Below are 16,789 nucleotides of genomic sequence, written 5' to 3'. Positions count from 1 at the left end.
GTCCCTTCCCTTTTGGATCTTATAATCCAAAACAGATTGTCACATGGGCTAACCCTGCCAAATTGACACTTCTATTTCTCTTCTTTTTCTATTTTTCTTCCTCTACTTGCCCTGCAGTGCTTGCCTCTATTTCATCTTCATTAAAAAAGGTAATTAGGCAGCAGCATGGAAGCAGCTAGAGATTATCATACTAAATGAGGTAAGTCAGAAGGAGGAAGACAGATACCCTGTGATATCACTTATATGTGAAATCTAAAATATGACACGAATGAACCTATCTACAAAACAGAAACAGACTCACAGACATGGAGAACAGGCTTGTGGTTGCCAAGGGGTGAGGAGTTTGAGAAGGACAGACTGGGAGTTTGGGCCTAGCAGATGTAAACTGTCATACACAGAATGGATAAACATCAAGGTCCTACTGTATAGCACAGGGAACTCAATGTCCTGTGATAAACCATCATGAAAAGGGATTTTCTTTTAAAGTGGTTAGGAATCACTCTAAGTGGTCACATTCCTGTGTCTGTTTCACTCTCCCTTGATGGGAGTGTCCTGGGCTCAGACTTCCAAGAGTGTATTTTGGGGTCTGCATGGATTGGAGGTGATGAAAAATCTAGGCTCAAGCCAGCAAAATTTGAAGCTAGACAATTTGAAATTTTTCTAATAAGTAACCTTCAGTAAAGCTTTTTGAGTGCTAAAGAGGCATGTTATATGTGTTTACAAATGTCACAGACTCTTTTTGAGCAATAATTAGTGTTTTCTCTTTAGCCTAGCTCTGTGAGATGACTAAATGATTTATTTCTGTTATTTGTTAAGTCATAAAATGATTTAATTGTAGTAATTTTCCTTGACAGTGCTATTTTTTTTCTATAGGAAATAAATGCTATGCAGTGGGAAATAGAATTTGATCAGAATAGATTTAAAAATATAGAGGAATCTTGGATCCAAAAATATGACAGGTTTGTATACTATTATTCCATAATTTTTCTTTGGAAATTTTTAAACTGTGTATAATTTAGGTGTAGCTTAGGCTTTCTTCTTCTTTGACCTAATTGTAAACATAAAATTCAGGGAATTCCTTGGCAGTCTGGTGGTTAGGACCCAGCGTTTTCATTGCTGGGGCCTCAGGTTCAATCCCTGCTCAGGGGACTAAGATCCTGCAAGCTGTGTGGTGTGGCCAAAAATAAAAAAATTAAAAATGAAATTCATGTTGCTTATCTGTTTACCAGTTCCATATTTTACTGTTACTGTTTTCTTTTTTAAAAAATACAGTATAAATTGTTATTAAAATACTGTTTAATAATTGTTTCTTAAGTTATTTTAGCATTGGCACTGATTTTTACAGTCTTCTGAACAACTTTTTTATCAATGTGAATTTATTTAATAACTCTATAGCATATTTACATGGTCAGTCATTGAGAAATTGATACCTGGGGGTATAGATGGCTTTAGTACCTAATTTTTTAACTTATTACTTCTTACTTTGAAATAATTGAAGACTTACAGAAAAGTTGTAAGAATAGTACAAATAATTCCTATATATCTTTCATCAAGATTCTCCAAATTTTAACTCTTTACCACATTTACTTTATCATTCTTTTTACCTTTCTTTCTCTCTCTTTGTAGTTAAATACATAAATATAAATAGAGGTAATATTTTTCTGCTTTGTTCAAGGGCTATAGACATTGCTTGAAAAAGTGATTTCACATTTTATTAATTTGTCAGGTAATTCATGGAAAGGGGATGCCTTAGATTTACATTTTTTTAGATGTAACCAACATATTACATTAGTTCAGGTGTACAACACAATGCACACAGCACCTGTTCATATTGCAAAATGTTCACCACAGTAAGTCTAGTCAATATCTGTCACCGTACATGGTTACTGAATTTTTTTTCTTGTGATGTGAATCACATTTCACTTTTTAATTGAGAAACTTGAACTTCATGATCTCTGTTCTAATGATATGAGGCCTATGGCCTATAGCATTTGGGATAAATGACATTATATCCCAAGCACAGGATATAATATTCCCTAGGAATATCACAACATGTCTTGATAGGTATTTTATTTAAAGTTACAAATTAGACCAGATGAATCTTGCTACTGTTTTTAATTACAAAAGCAATTTTTTTTAAACCTCTGGTGTTGGGCAATTTAAGAACTCCTGTAAGTAATTCCAACTTTCATTCAATAGATAAAGCTCCCTATGTCTCTTTTTCTTAAATTAAGGTATTCCTGACATATAAATAACAGTGTATTAATTCAGGTGTACAATATAATGATTCAGTATTTGCATATGTTGTAAAATGACCATTACAATAAATCTAGTTAACATTCATTGTCATACATCATTACATTTTTTTCTTACGTTGAGAACTTTTAAGATCTACTTTCTTAGTAACTTTCAAATACTGTACAGTAATTGTTGGCTATAGTCTCCACATAGGAAGTACAAATTTTCAGTTTTAAGTCCCCAAGCTACTTATGTAGCTTTTTATGTAAATTTTGGAAGGTGTCCTAAGCATGTAGTTGGTGTTCAAATGGTTATTAAGTTGACTGAAACTTTAGTAAAGAGATATGAGTGTTCAAGATAGATGCCTTACAGTTATTTCTGGTTCTGATTTTCTCAGGTAAATGTACAGAAGTGTTAAGAGTAAGTACAGAATCTTACCACATTCTTTTAAATTTTTGTTACACATATAAATTCTAGACAATTTTGAAGTAAGAAAAATTATATGTGGGTTTTAATGTTCTAACTATGGGATTAAATATTCAACTACAAAATGTTAATGTTTTACTGATTTGGAGGGTACTCTTTTCCAGGCTAAACTGTGAAAATGCAGCCCTCAAGGAAACTTTGAAACTAAAAACAGAAGAAATTAAAATGCTCAAGTCTGAAAATACAAGTAAGTAGAATGGTATTTTGAAAATTTTTTAAAAATATTATGTTAAAAGATCAGTTTTGTCCTATGTTAAGAATACACATATGAAAAGACAAAGTGCTAATATTTTGAAGTAATACATTTTAAGAATAAAAGAAGAAATGCATTAGTTTTTTTCTTTTTTAAAAATTTATTTTTGGCTGCAGGGGGTCTTTGTTTGCTACAGTAGGGCTTTCTCTAGCTGCCTTGAGCAGGGGCTACTCTGTTGCGGTGTGAGGCTCCTCATTGCAGTGGCTTCCCCTGTTGTGGAGCACGGGCGGGCTCTAGGCACAAGGGTTCAGCAGTTGTGGCGCATGGGCTTAGCTGTCCCGTGGCATGTGGGATCTTAGTTCCCTGACCAGGGATCAAACCTGAGTTCTTGGCACTGAGAGCCCGGAGTCCTAACCACTTGACTGCCAGGGAATTCCCAGCAGAAACTATTTTTTAAAGTGTTGGCTTGAAAGGGATGAGATGAGTGCTCAACTGGGCCACGGGCCCAAGAGCGGCACTTTCCACAGTGTAGTGAGTGAACTGCGGCGATGCCCCGGGTGAGGACTGCAGGCACAGACGTGCTTCTCCACACCAGTGAGCTGAGCAGAGAGTACTTTCCTTCTTGTTGGGTTTGTGCCAGGACAGAAACTGCTAACCACTAGCCCTGCGCTTCCTCCCCATCCTTCTACCCTGCAAGAAGAGAGGAAAAGTTACTGTTTTCTGCTCCACAGTAAATAGCAGGACCCCTCTTATTCTAAGTATTTGGGTTGAGAGCCTCTTATGAAAACTCTTAACTAAAACAAAAGTCTGATAGAATTTAGAGAGCTGGTACAGTACATTAATTCAATACAGACAGTACATTAATGTAGTATATGTGATCTCATTGTCTGATTGTCTCACAGTGTAGATACTGTATGTCTCTTTTTGAAAATCCTACAAATATTTTTTGGGCAAATGATGACCAGACTTCAGTTGCAGTTAAGATCCTTCCACATTAAAAATAACATGTTGGCCTTCCCTGGTGGCTCCGTGGTAAAGAATCTGCCTGCCAATGCAGGAGATGTGGGTTCCGTCTCTGGCCTGGGACTGATCCTACATACCTTGGAGCAGCTAAGCCGGTGCACCACAGCTCCTGAGCCTGTGCTCTCAAGCCTGGGAGGGGCAACTACTGAGGCCCGTGTGCCCTGGAGCCCATGCTCCGGAGCAAGAGAAGCTACCACAATGAGAAGCCTGTGAACCAAAACTAGAGAATAGTCCTCGCTTGCCACAACTAGAGGAAAGCCTGCACAGCAACAAAGACCCAGCCTGGCCGAAAATAAATTTTTTTTTAATTAACATTTTTATCTATTGTTACATATCCGTCTAGTCAAGGCTATGGTTTTTCCAGTAGTCATGTATGGATGTGAGTTGGACTGTGAAGAAAGCTGAGCGCCGAAGAATTGATGCTTTTGAACCATGGTGTTGGAGAAGACTCTTGAGAGTCCCTTGGGCTGCAAGGAGATCCAGCCAGTCCATTCTAAAGGAGATCAGTCCTGGGTGTTCATTGGAAGGACTGATGCTAAAGCTGAAACTCCAGTACTTTGGCCACCTCATGCGAAGAGTTGACTCATTGGAAAAGACTCTGATGCTGGGAGGGATTGGGGGCAGGAGAAGGGGATGACAGAGGATGAGATGGCTGGATGGCATCACCGACTCTATAGACATGGGTTTGGGTGAACTCTGGGAGTTGGTGATGGACACGGAGGCCTGGAGTGCTACGGTTCATGGGGTCGGAGAGTCGGACACGACTGAGCAACTGAACTGAACTGAACATGTGTATTTACATGACTCAGTGGTAAAGAAGGTGCCTGCCGATGCAGGAGACTGGAGTTCAGTCCCTGGCTCAGGAACATCCCCTGGAGGAGGAAATCACAACCTACTCCAGTATTCCTGCCTGGGAAATCCTGTGGAGAGAGGAGCCTGGTGGGCTACCGTCCATGAGGTCGCAAAGAGTCGGACACGACTAAGTACGCATGCACATATGTATTAATACCTACTTAATACCCACTGTTCTTTCAGGTAGATTTTCTGGCTGGAGGCAGATTTTGTGGATAACTGTATATCCCTTGCTTAAAGGAAATAAGTATATGATGTTAGTTTAAGTGGATTAGGTGAAGCTAGAGTTAGACCTCATGACTAACACTTTCTTACATGGCCCTTCCCAGTTTTGAATCAACAGTATTTAGAGGTGCTCGCCATGCTTGATATCAAACAGCAGCAGAAGATGGCTCAGGAAGACACCTGCCAGGATAGAAGTGGCTTTACAGAGGTTTCAGGTCTTGAGGTAGGTAAGCAGTTATGAAAATTTAGCAGGAGGGAATTTTTCACTTGTGTTATGTTTCTGTGATCGCCATCATCTCCATGTCTACAATAGCAACGTGCTTAGCACCTTAAGACTGAGGTTGAGAGGTCTGTGTCCCTTCTTCAGCCTTGCAGGTACTATACCCTTTGGGCATTAGGGGATGAGCTTGCTGCTTCCTGGTCCTTCTATTTCCTTTGTCTAGTTTCAGGAGAAACTAGTTGTATCTCCCCTGGGTAGAGGCTTACCATGGCAGAGTACTTTCCCACACATTTTAAAATTTGATCTTTGTAATGGTCTTGTGAAGGCTGCAAAGCAGGTATCAGCCCCATTTTACAGAGGAAACTCAGGCTCAGTTTCATTTACCTCCCTGAAGTGACGCAGGCAGTCTGGGGTTGAGCCAGGTCCAGAATAAAGATCTGCTGATGCCTTGTTATTTGCTTGCTGAGGTGTGAAATGTCTTACAAGGTAGAAGTTTGGCTGATAAGATAAAAAGGGTCCTGGGGACTCATGAGAAATAAACATCTGCGAGAGGGAGTAGCCACTTATTACAGAACTTCAAATAAAGTAACTACTACTCATAATAGCAAATACATAGTCCTTAGTAAGCACCAGATACTGTTCTGAATGCTTTGCATAGATTTATACATTTAATTCTCACAACTACCAAATAAAGTGAGTACTATTAAATCCTTATTTTACAAATGAGGTTAACAGAGGTACAGAAGGGTTCAGTAATTTGCTCAAAGTCACAGAGCTGGTAAGTGGTGGAACTGGGTTACACCCAGGTAGAGTTTAGAGTCTGTGCTTTTGATCACCATGCTCTACTGCCTGGGTGGAAAACTAGTGTATTAGCAAAAAATGAAACATAAAAGAAACTGAACTGAGAGAGAGTTCAAGATAAGTGTGCTTTATTATAATCCTGAGTAGGCTATCATCAGTTCAGTTCAGTTCAGTCGCTCAGTCGTGTCTGACTCTTTGCGACCCCATGAATTGCAGCACGGCAGGCCTCCCTGTCCATCACCAGCTCCTGGAGTTCACTCAGACTCACGTCCATTGAGTCAGTGATGCCATCCAGACATCTCATCCTCTGTCGTCCCCTTCTCCTCCTGCCCAGACTCCCAGCATCAGAGTCTTTTCCAATGAGTCAACTCTTCGCATGAGGTGGCCAAAAGTACTGGAGTTTCAGCTTTAGCATCATTCCTTCCAAAGAAAAGTAACCTTATAACAGGCAGGAACAAGGGCCCTGACCCAGCTGATGGAGGAGCACTGAGGTAAAGACAGAGAACTGAGATTGAGAGATCCTTTCAGAAACCTTGCATTCTGAAACTGGTTGCTGGCAACTTTCACAGGAACAATAATCAGCAGTTGGAGGTTGAAAAGGAAAGATACCAATCAGCCATATGACCACCCTGTGTGCACTCAAGTCAGCTGAAAGCTATGTACTTCAGTTATCTTCCATGCGAGAAGGAATTTTCTGAAATAGCCTTTACCCTAAGAGAGACAGTGGAATCTTCTTCCCTAAACAGTCTCTAAAATAAGATTCTATTTTAAGCCAGTCCATTCATATGAAATTTACAGCAGCAGGAAGCTTTGACAATAATTTGTAGTAAGTTTCACATGAAACTTTAAAAGACATGGCCCAATCTCTTACATAGACTGCCTCCATTAAATTGGAGTATGTTGGGAAAGCAACTTGGGGTTAGTTGTCAAAATGAATTTTAAGAAAAAGTACAACAGTTCTTACTTTTCTCATGGCAATAACAGTCAACCAGGAGTGACCCAGATGGACTAGTTTCTTCATTGTGATCCAAAGACAGGTTTTGAGGAATCCAGGCCTTATGCAATTCCAGAACATTGGATGAGCCAGGAAGTATTTAAGAATGTATTACATGACCACAGGGCGTCTTTTTGAGGAGTGGCAGGATGATCGATTTCTCATCAATGTTAAAAATCACCATTTCTGGGCATGCATCGTTCCTTGCAGGACCTGCCAGTAATCAATGCTGGGTGGCAGGGCCAACCCCAGCCACAGGAAATCCACTTACTTCGTTAGGTCAAGTTCCTGTCAAGACTCAGAGGTATAGGAAACTGATACCAAGTGAAAGGTTTTGGAGACTGAAAAGAATGTAGAATTCCTTTAGGTTTTTGTTCTTGTAATACCAGTCTCTGCTTGTTTGTAATTAATTTCCACTTGGGTTCTGAAATCATGGTCTCAGCTTCCTATTTTTGTTTTCCTTTGCAGTTTCTTTGAATCAGATGCTTGTCTGAAATGTGCAGTGGGTTTGTGTGTGCCGTGTGTGTGCCCTGTGTTTGTGTATGGCTCAGCAGTGTTACACTTGGTAATGGATAATTCTTTGGGGTCTGAAGCTTGCAGTGCTGGGAGCCTGCCTTTGTCACCGTCCCAGAGGGAGCCCCTGCGCTTGCGCCAAACTGGCCGCGTCCACTCGGAAAATGCTCCTGCAGCTCAAACGGGAGGTAAAAACAGTGAAAGCTTTGATTGTTTCTCTGTTCATACAGTAAGTTCCCTACATACGCGCCTTTAAGTTGCTAACTTTGAGAGATGCGAGTGTGCCTTCCCACATCCAATCACGTGATTTCACGTGTGGTGTACAGTCACATGCACGCATCCTCTACAAGGGGTTGTGCTTTTGTGTACATTACTGTACAGTGCTGTATAGAGTACACATCTTTATTTCAAGCCCAGGACTTCTGGAAGCAAGTGTAAAAGCAACAGTATATAGCCGATTGTATTATCTGGGTACCTAGGCTGACTTTGTTGCACTTAAGAATGAGATCTTGGAATGGAACTCATTTGTATGTAGGGCACTTACTGTATAAAGTTGAATAAATGGAAGTATATGCAGTAATTAGCTTTACTGGTAGTCACTGGCTGTGTAACTTATCCTTAGTTTTAAATGATATTAGTAACATTAATGTATAAAGAACAGGTTTACACAGTTCCAAAATACAAATAGTACTTGGCACGATATTGTAACCGTGAAGTTGTCTGCCAATGTTTTAGTTAGTATTTCCTAAGTTCTTCTTTCTTTTGTCTATACATGGAGGAAAAGTGCTTAAAACCATCAGGATGCACAACACTGATTAACAGATAAACATGAAGCTTCTCAGAAAAGCTGCAAGGTACAGTGGAAGGAACCTGTGTGCCAGCCAGATCTAGGTTTGAATCTCAGCTCCGTCACTTTCCACCTTTGTGGCTTTGGATGCGTATGTTAAATGGAGGGTAATAACTAGCTTGGAGGGTTGTTGTAAGAAATACAGTACATATAATGTTTAGCATATGGCTATGCCTGGCATTTACTCAAATGATAGCTGCCATTATGATTAGGCTTTAATAACAAATACAATGTGGACGGTAATTTTTAGAATATTTTTATTGAAGGTATGGAATTTAGTCTTCAGTATATATGTGAAAGCAAGCAGCTAAATATTATCAATTCATTAGGAAAAGCATATGATTACAAAGACCAGTGGGAGGTATCTGAAAGATGGTATTCATAATTATTTTAGTGGTATTGTCTGGAATGGCCCAAGGCAGAACTGAAATGTGGCACTTGGCATCCTCCCTGCTTCCTTGCTGGGAAGGGCACACACACAGCCTGTCTTGATAATGAAGTCTGAGAGTTGGATTACCACGGAGCTGACAGGCATAAGGAAAACTTCCAGTAATCTAGGTGGCAAGTACGAATTAGATTAAACAGATGCAATAGATCACGGATACGAACTCGACTCCACTTAGTGCCAAGACTGCATTTGCTAATCTGACTCAGCATTTGGTAAGTAATAAGGTAAAAAAATTGTTCTGGTTTTGCGTCCGACTCTTAGTGACCCCACTGCCTGGAGCCCGCTAGGCTGCATGGGGTTACCCCAGCTAGAACACTGGAGTGGGTGCCATTTCCCACCCCAGGGGATCTTCTGATTCTGGGGTTGGACCTGCTGACACAGGTCTCTTGTGGCTCCTGCATCGGTAGGCAGGTTCTTCACCAGTGAGCCACCGGGGAGGCCCGGGTTTTGCCTCTAACCCCTCTCAAACTTTCTTTCAAAACCAGCTGGAACTTCTGCAGAAGAGTAAAGAAGAAGCCTACATAATGGCAGATGCATTCAGAATTGCATTTGAGCAACAATTAATGAGGAAAAATGACCAGGCACTAAGATTGACACAAATGGATAAAATGTGTAAGAAAGCAACAAAATGGAGAAGTTGGAAGCACCTTAAAGAAGATGGTAAATATGAATTATAATGGTAATAATCAGGTGTAATTTCAGTTATTTTTAGTTATTATTAAGCATACTGTGGTGAATATAATTGAAATTTCAGATAGACTTATGATTTATCTAAGAATTTAGCAACTGTGGGGAAAAAGTGGGTCACTGAATGTTACTTGTGCAAATGAAATCATAAAATAACAGGAGACTCTACTTTAGTACTCTTCTATTTCATTTAAACAAGACCATGCTCAGTGCAAAGAATTTATAATGAGTGCTAGGTGATTAAAGGGAAAAATGAGAGTGAAACCCAACATTAAACTTACCTAAGTAAACTTCATTGAAATGTGTGTTTCTGGAAGGACACATTGAGCAGTAGAGGAAACTTAAATTGGACAAATCAATAAAATATTCTTATAAAAAGTGAAACAGAAATTAAGGTTTAGATTTTTGTTTACAAGCCTGTCAAAAAGTTCATGGCCATTTTTGAGTTATTATGGTATTAGTGTAAACAAAATATATAAAAATGCCATGAGAGAATCAAATTGTCATTGAAGTATGTAGACTGTCCAATATAAACAAATAGGTATTACTTTTTAGAAATTAGTTTCTTTTAATGGTCAATCTCAGTTTTCATTTATAAGTATTATTCAGTAGAACTCATTTTTTTCCATTTAAAATTCCAATTTGAAACCATTTATCAGTCATGATTAAAGTGAAGTTTATTAAGAAGTGTAAATTTTTATTATTAAAATTCTGAAATGACCCTATTTCTAAATCTTTTTTGTCAAAATCCATAATCCTAATTCCACTATCTCATTTTCAGATGAATTTAGGACCAATAAGAATCTTATAGTATTAACAAATGAAACTTTTAGTATGTAATACTTGTTTTAAATATTTCTTTTCAAACAGTGCATATTAGTGTATTAGTATATGGGTCAAGCGTTGTGAAGTTTAGCTTCATTAACTAAGCTTTACCAATCTCTTTGCTGAAGTGAAATAACTTAAGGGATAATAAAATAGAAGTTGTAAACAAGAACTGTGAAAGTGGGTGAAAGCAGATTATAAAAGCTATGTATTTAGAGTCAGGTGGAAGTCAGGGCAAAAGGGGGAAAATGATATTCTTCAACTCTCATTCTTCAACAGGCATTCCACTTTATCCTGAAACTAACTTTTAAAGGTGTTTCTTCTGAGATTTAGAGAGGCTGACAAGCAAGTATAATGGCTAAGTCCTCCACGGGGATAGGTTACCCAGGTGGCTTGGTGGTAAAGAATCCACCTGCCAATGCAGAAGACGCAAGGGACGCAAGTTCAATCCCTGGGTGGGGAAGATCCCTTGGAGGAGGAAATGGCTATACCCACTCCAGCATTCTTGCCTGGAAAGATGCCATGGACACAGGAGCCTGGCAGGCTACAGTCCATGGGGACAAAAAGAGTTGGACACAACTGAACATACATGCAGAGAGAAGAGTAGGGAGAAACAGAGAGGTAGATTCATATTCATTTCAACACTTGTATTCATTTTATATTCCAGAATTCCTGCCTTGCCTATTTACAGAATTCAGGAACTTTCCCATTGAAAACATGATTTGAGAGGTACAATCTTTGCTTTCCATAAGGTACTGAGACTGGAAGCAGAATTTAAAATAATTGGTTCGTCTCTGAAAAGTCTTCACAAGTCCATAAAAGCCTTACTAGCTCTGAGTTTCTTAGAGACAAGCATGTGTGCCAAGTCGCTTCAGTTGTGTCTGATTCTTTGTGGCCCTATGGACTGTAGCCCACCAGGCTCTGTCCATGGGATTCTCCAGGCAGGAATACTGGAGTGAGCTGCCATGCCCTTCTCCAGGGGAATCTTCCCCACCCACGGCCTGAAGCCACGCCTCCTTTGGCTCCTGCACTGCAGGCGGATTCTTTACTGCTGAGCCCCTGGGGAAGCCCTTTTTAGTGACAAGACTTTGATTCACTTTATTAATATTTCAATAATTTGTTGCAAAATGATTGTTACAGGTCATTTTTTTATTTGCAGTTAACATTATATTAACGTTTCTTGATTTGGCAGCTTAGACAAGTTCTGAGAGATAGCTTATAAACATATTTCTTTTTTTAGATTAAAAATAGAGACACATTTACTCACTCTCAGGATTGATAAGCCAGTCAACTTGTCTGGCTTTTCCCCTTTGCCATAGCTGCCACTGGCAAAAGTCAGGTGTGAGGCCCAGTCAATGTGGTTTATCAGTAATGGGTGGAAAGGGAATTGTCCCTTTGGAGTTCATCTGAAACTTTCTTGGCATATAAATCTGACTTAGTATTTTCTGCTACAAACCGCATCCTTTCGATGGATGAATATCAGCATAGATACTGCAGAAATGTGGACTTTTAAGCATTATGTCAGTACCCGGGCTAGATGCTTTCACAATTGTGTGGTTTAAGTGATAATTATACATAAATCTTAGCATTTTAACCATTTTAAAGTCTCATTAAGTCCATTCACATTGTTGTATAATCATCACCATCATCCATCTCCAGAACTTTTTCATCTTCCCAAACAGAAACCCTGTACTCTTTCAATACCACTCCCCTCTCCCAGCCCACGCTCTATTATTTAAATGCCACAGCAGCCCAGCAATAGAGCATAGGGACTATTATTCTCACTCTAGAGCTGAGGATGTGTAGCTTAGAGAACTTTAAAGTGATACCCTTCCGAAGTGGCTAAATGAGGATTCAAGTCCAGGTTTTTTCTGGCTCTAAAGCAGAGTTTGCATGGTTCAGAGGCCACCTGTCTGCAGGTATGTTTTGCTGGGAGTGTTCTCAATGTGGGTAGGTGGCTGACCTTTACATCAGATTTCACATACAAATGTGGATGGCTGGTTCCTCTGGAGGACTTGAGTTGGGTAGCAAGGGCTGCATTCTCCCATGGGCTGAGCAACGAGAGTGCAGGGCTCTGCTCTGGGTTCTCAAACTGTGGTCTCTCACCTGCGTTTGCTGCTGGCTCTAAAGTCCCTTTTTCCCACTGCACTGTGCTGCCTGCCTCACTCATGCTGGAGAGTCCCTGAAGAGGACAAGGTCCTGATTGATTTAGGAATGAATTAACCTTGGGTCACACTTACCTCTTTTCCTGGAAGCATGTCAGTGTGTATCTTTTTATGTCTCAACTGGATTTTCATGTTCTATTTTAGGGTCACTATCCCAAGGGAGTGAGAAGACCTTAGGGCAGAAATTGTTGGGTATGCTCCGTTCAGAAAACAGTTCTAAGAGTACCAATGACCAGGACGATCCTCAGGAAATCTTTAAGATGCTAATAGACTTGGTTAGTATCTTTGAGGTTGCGGATGAGCTAATCTTTTTGCTTCCTATTAATTCAACTCTTTATCGCAGGATACTTGAGTCTTTATGCTCTTTTCCCAGTTAAGGTACCACTTTCTGGAATTTTTATCTTCTTGAACACCCCACACATGCTTTCCAATTCCCCCTTCCAGGTTCTTCCTGTGCAACTTTAATAAAGTTCCACCTCTGAAAAAGAGGAGGCTCTCTGTAATTAGGTCCAGGCATCTCCATCATCAGCACTTACGTACAGTTCATGACAAGACTTTTATATATTCAGGATTTTTTTAAGTGTTCAAAGCACATCCTCATGCATTATATCCTGTAATCATTACCACAACACTATAATCAGTCCTGTTATCCTCAATTTCATAGATGACTAAACTAAGAAACTCATGTTATATGAACATACTTATCTAAAGAAGAGTATTATTAAAGTTATTTATTGCATATAAATATATAACAATTTTATAAATAACTTCATTCTTTCAGAAGTACATGTTAGCATTATATATACATATATACACACACCCCATGTAAATATATATTTCTCTCCAAACGACTTAAACATTTTTTTCAGCAGAAGGAATGCTATTTTCTACTCGTCCTTAAAAAAAAAATCTTCAACAACATGTAGCACAATGCTGAGGAATTAGTGGACACCAAAATTAATTTATTCATATTGACTGACTGGACAGACTGAAGACTAAATATTTTCATGAAATACTCCTGACTACAGCTCTGTATTCTGATTTACTAACTGGTACATTTTTAATTTCTCTGCATGCAGTTGAATGATAAAGAAGAAGCTTTGGCTCATCAAAGGAAAGTGAGTTACATGCTTGCTCGGGCTTTGGAAGACAAAGACACCACTTCAAAAGAGATTAAAGAAAGAAATTCTATGAAAGACAGTTTTACATTAAAAAACCCCTGGCAGAAAATTTTAGAATTCCCTGTTTCATGTGATCCTGTGCATTCAAGTGTTCAAATTTTTAATTCTGTGGGCTGCATTTGTTCAATTCAGCACTTTCAAACAGATCAAAAGTATACAAAAACTTTTAAAAGGTCCCATTCTTTGCCATCAAATATCATGTACTGAAGACAAATCAGATGAAATTAGAACTGAGAGATGTGTATATTGAGAAGGGCCTTGTAAATATTGCTACATTTTCAGAAGCTGTATGTTTTCTAGGTATTTCTAAATTTTGGGAGGCAACTTAATTAAATAAATGTTTTCTACAAGAAATTTATTAGTATTCTGTGTTGATGCATTTAATTTATAAATTATATTACTATGTTATATGAAATTTTCAGCATTTCCCAAAATCTTAAAAGAAATAGTGATTTTTCAGGAAAAAATATTTTAGATTGACTATACAGATTGTTGACTATAGGGATCTTTGGCTCAAGCAACAAAAGGAAAGACTCAGTGTTAATTTTTGGAATACATTTATCTTGTTTTAGTTGTTTTTTATTTCCCATATAAAGCTTAAAAATAATTTCCTTAACTGCAATAAAAAAGTTATTATGGTAGGAATTTGGCAGAAGTATATTCAAAGTCATTGCTAGCAACTTTCCTTTATAGCTGATTTGTCAGAGTGGTGACATATTATAGCCAGATCTACACAGAATTCTGGCACTTATAAATAACTCTAAATTAACTTCTTGGTCTTAATGCTGAATTTTAGGCCATTTAAAATGTTCTCTTTCTAAAAATATTACATAGTAATAATTTTCAATACCTTTTGGGAATATTACTATGTTAATCACAAAGCATCACAGTGATGGCACAGGAAATGCACTGCATTTTCAGCAGTGACGAAAAGATACTACTATTCAAATAGTTGAACTAACACAGTAGGGTAATAAGGTAACAATATAAACCATTTGTAGCTGTGTTACAGGAGCCACACTGGTAGTCATTACTAACAAAAGCTGAAAAACTGGCAAATACATTTTGAGAAAACGAAGAATAATGAGGCTCTACTGTTACCAGCTATCAAAGTATATTTATCAACTATACTCCAAAATAAAATAAAAATTACATTTAATTAAAAAATATATTGTCCTGACAGTAATACAATGCTACATTATTCAAAACAGTGTGGTAATAGCAGGTCAATGAGAATAAGATAAAGTCCATACACAGTCTAGTATATATAATAATTTTTAAGGTAGGGAAAGGAAGGATCTGGGATTATTTAATAATACCAAAAAGAGAAACATAAAAAAAAAATCAAACTGCAAACACTAGAAAGGTTCTTTTTAAATGTGTTTAAAACAAACACATAAATTGATAAAATTTGTAATATTCCAACTGATCAAGGACAAAGAAATTTCATCAAGTAAACAAAAGCAAAAATAAACAAATGGGGCCTAATTAAATGTAAAAGCTTTTGCAGAGCAAAGGAAACCATAGACAAAATGAAGAAACAACTTGCTGAATAGGAGAAAATACTTGCAAATGATATGACAAAGAATTTAATATCCAACATACATAAACAGCTCATATAACCCAACAGCAAAAAAAAAAAAATCCAATTTAAAAATGGGCAGAAGACCTAAACAGACATTTTTCCAAAGAAATGCAGATGGTCAACAGGCACATGAAAAGATGCTCAACATCACTAATCATCAGGGAAATGCCAAACCACGATGAGATATCACCTTACACCTGTCAGAAGGGCCATCATCAAAAATACACATAAACAGTGAGGATGTGGAGTAAAGGAACACCTGTACACTGCTGGTGAGAATGTAAATTTGTACAGCCACTGGGGAAAACAGTATTTAACTGTCTCAGAAAACCAATGAAATACTACTCAGCCATAAAAAAGAATCTCCCCATTTGAAGCAACATGGATAGACTCGGAGGGCATTATGCTAACTGAAATAAGTCAGAGAGAGACAAATACTGCAAGGTATCACTAATATGTGAAATAAACAAACTAGTGAACATAACAAAAAAGCAGACTTACAAATATAGAGAGAAAAATAGTGGTTATGGGGGTAGATACAAGGTTAGGGGAATAGGGGTACAAGGCATAAGGATATACTGTACAACATGGAAATACAACCAATACTTTGTAACACCTGGGCTTTCCTGGTGGCTCAGACAGTAAAGAATCTGCCTGCAATGTGGGAGACCTGGGTTTGATCCCTGGGTTGGGAAGATCCCCTGGAGGAGGGTGGGGCCACCCACTCCAGTATTCTTGCCTGGAGAATCTCCATGGACAGAGGAGCCTGGCGGGCTACAGTTCTTCAGGTCACAAAGAGTTGGACACAGCTGAGTAACTGAGCATGTATATAGCACACACATATATAAACGTGTAGTAACTAAATGGAAAGTAATCTTTAAAAATTGTATAAAATAATCTGAATCAACAGTTCACAAAGGCGGAATCATATATGACTAGCAACAAAGTAGAAATCAAAGAAAAGTAAATTAGAATGAGATATCAAATTAGCAAAGAACTCAAAGATTATGAGTGCTACATGGAACTCTGCTCAACGTTGGGTGGCAGCGTGGACAGGAGGGGAGTTTGGGGGAGAATGGATACATGTGTGAGTATGGCTGAGCCTCTTCGCTGTTCACCTAAAACTGTCACCATGTTGTTAATCAGCTATACTCCATTAAAAAATAAAGTTTTTAAAAAAGAAAGATTATGAGTGCTAGAGATGAGATGATGAGATGAACTAGATTCCTACATAAAAGTTAAGGAATGTACACATTTGGGATCCTGCATTCAACTTTTTGGAGTACATACTCAGAAGTGAAACTGCTGGACCATATGGTAATTCCACTTTAAACTTTTTGAGCAAACACTAGTTTCTGACAGCTGCTGTACTGTTTTTTATTAATTCTCACCAATGGTGTAGAAGGGTTTCCTGATTGCTCCACATGCTAACACTTGTTATCTTCTGAGTTGTTTATTTTTGGTGACCGCCATCTTAGTAAGTTTAAAGTGGTATCTCAGGGTGGT

The 16,789-nt window shown here is 38.4% G+C and overlaps 1 protein-coding gene across 2 annotated transcripts in view; it reads left to right on the top strand.

The window, feature by feature from the left end:
- The window catches only part of CCDC125 (coiled-coil domain containing 125), a 30,334-nt gene extending 14,992 nt beyond the window's left edge, over positions 1–15,342 (top strand). The window contains exons 6-12 of one of the 2 annotated variants that reach the window (XM_040262668.1): positions 874–959; positions 2,829–2,911; positions 5,122–5,240; positions 7,626–7,733; positions 9,326–9,500; positions 12,662–12,792; positions 13,597–15,342. In XM_040262668.1, coding sequence (XP_040118602.1) covers positions 874–959; positions 2,829–2,911; positions 5,122–5,240; positions 7,626–7,733; positions 9,326–9,500; positions 12,662–12,792; positions 13,597–13,905 — 1,011 coding nt within the window. In that variant the 3' untranslated portion in view covers positions 13,906–15,342. The remainder of the gene's footprint in view (positions 1–873; positions 960–2,828; positions 2,912–5,121; positions 5,241–7,625; positions 7,734–9,325; positions 9,501–12,661; positions 12,793–13,596) is intronic. The other variant, XM_040262669.1, reaches the window with a different exon arrangement.
- Positions 15,343–16,789: the final 1,447 nt, after the last annotated feature.

Source organism: Oryx dammah, unplaced genomic scaffold (assembly GCF_014754425.2).
Source record: "Oryx dammah isolate SB20612 unplaced genomic scaffold, SCBI_Odam_1.1 HiC_scaffold_20, whole genome shotgun sequence".
In the NCBI taxonomy this organism is placed as follows: domain Eukaryota; kingdom Metazoa; phylum Chordata; class Mammalia; order Artiodactyla; family Bovidae; genus Oryx; species Oryx dammah.
The sequence above is the reverse complement of the archived record's forward strand: the minus strand, read 5'-3'. Positions and strand labels throughout refer to the sequence as shown.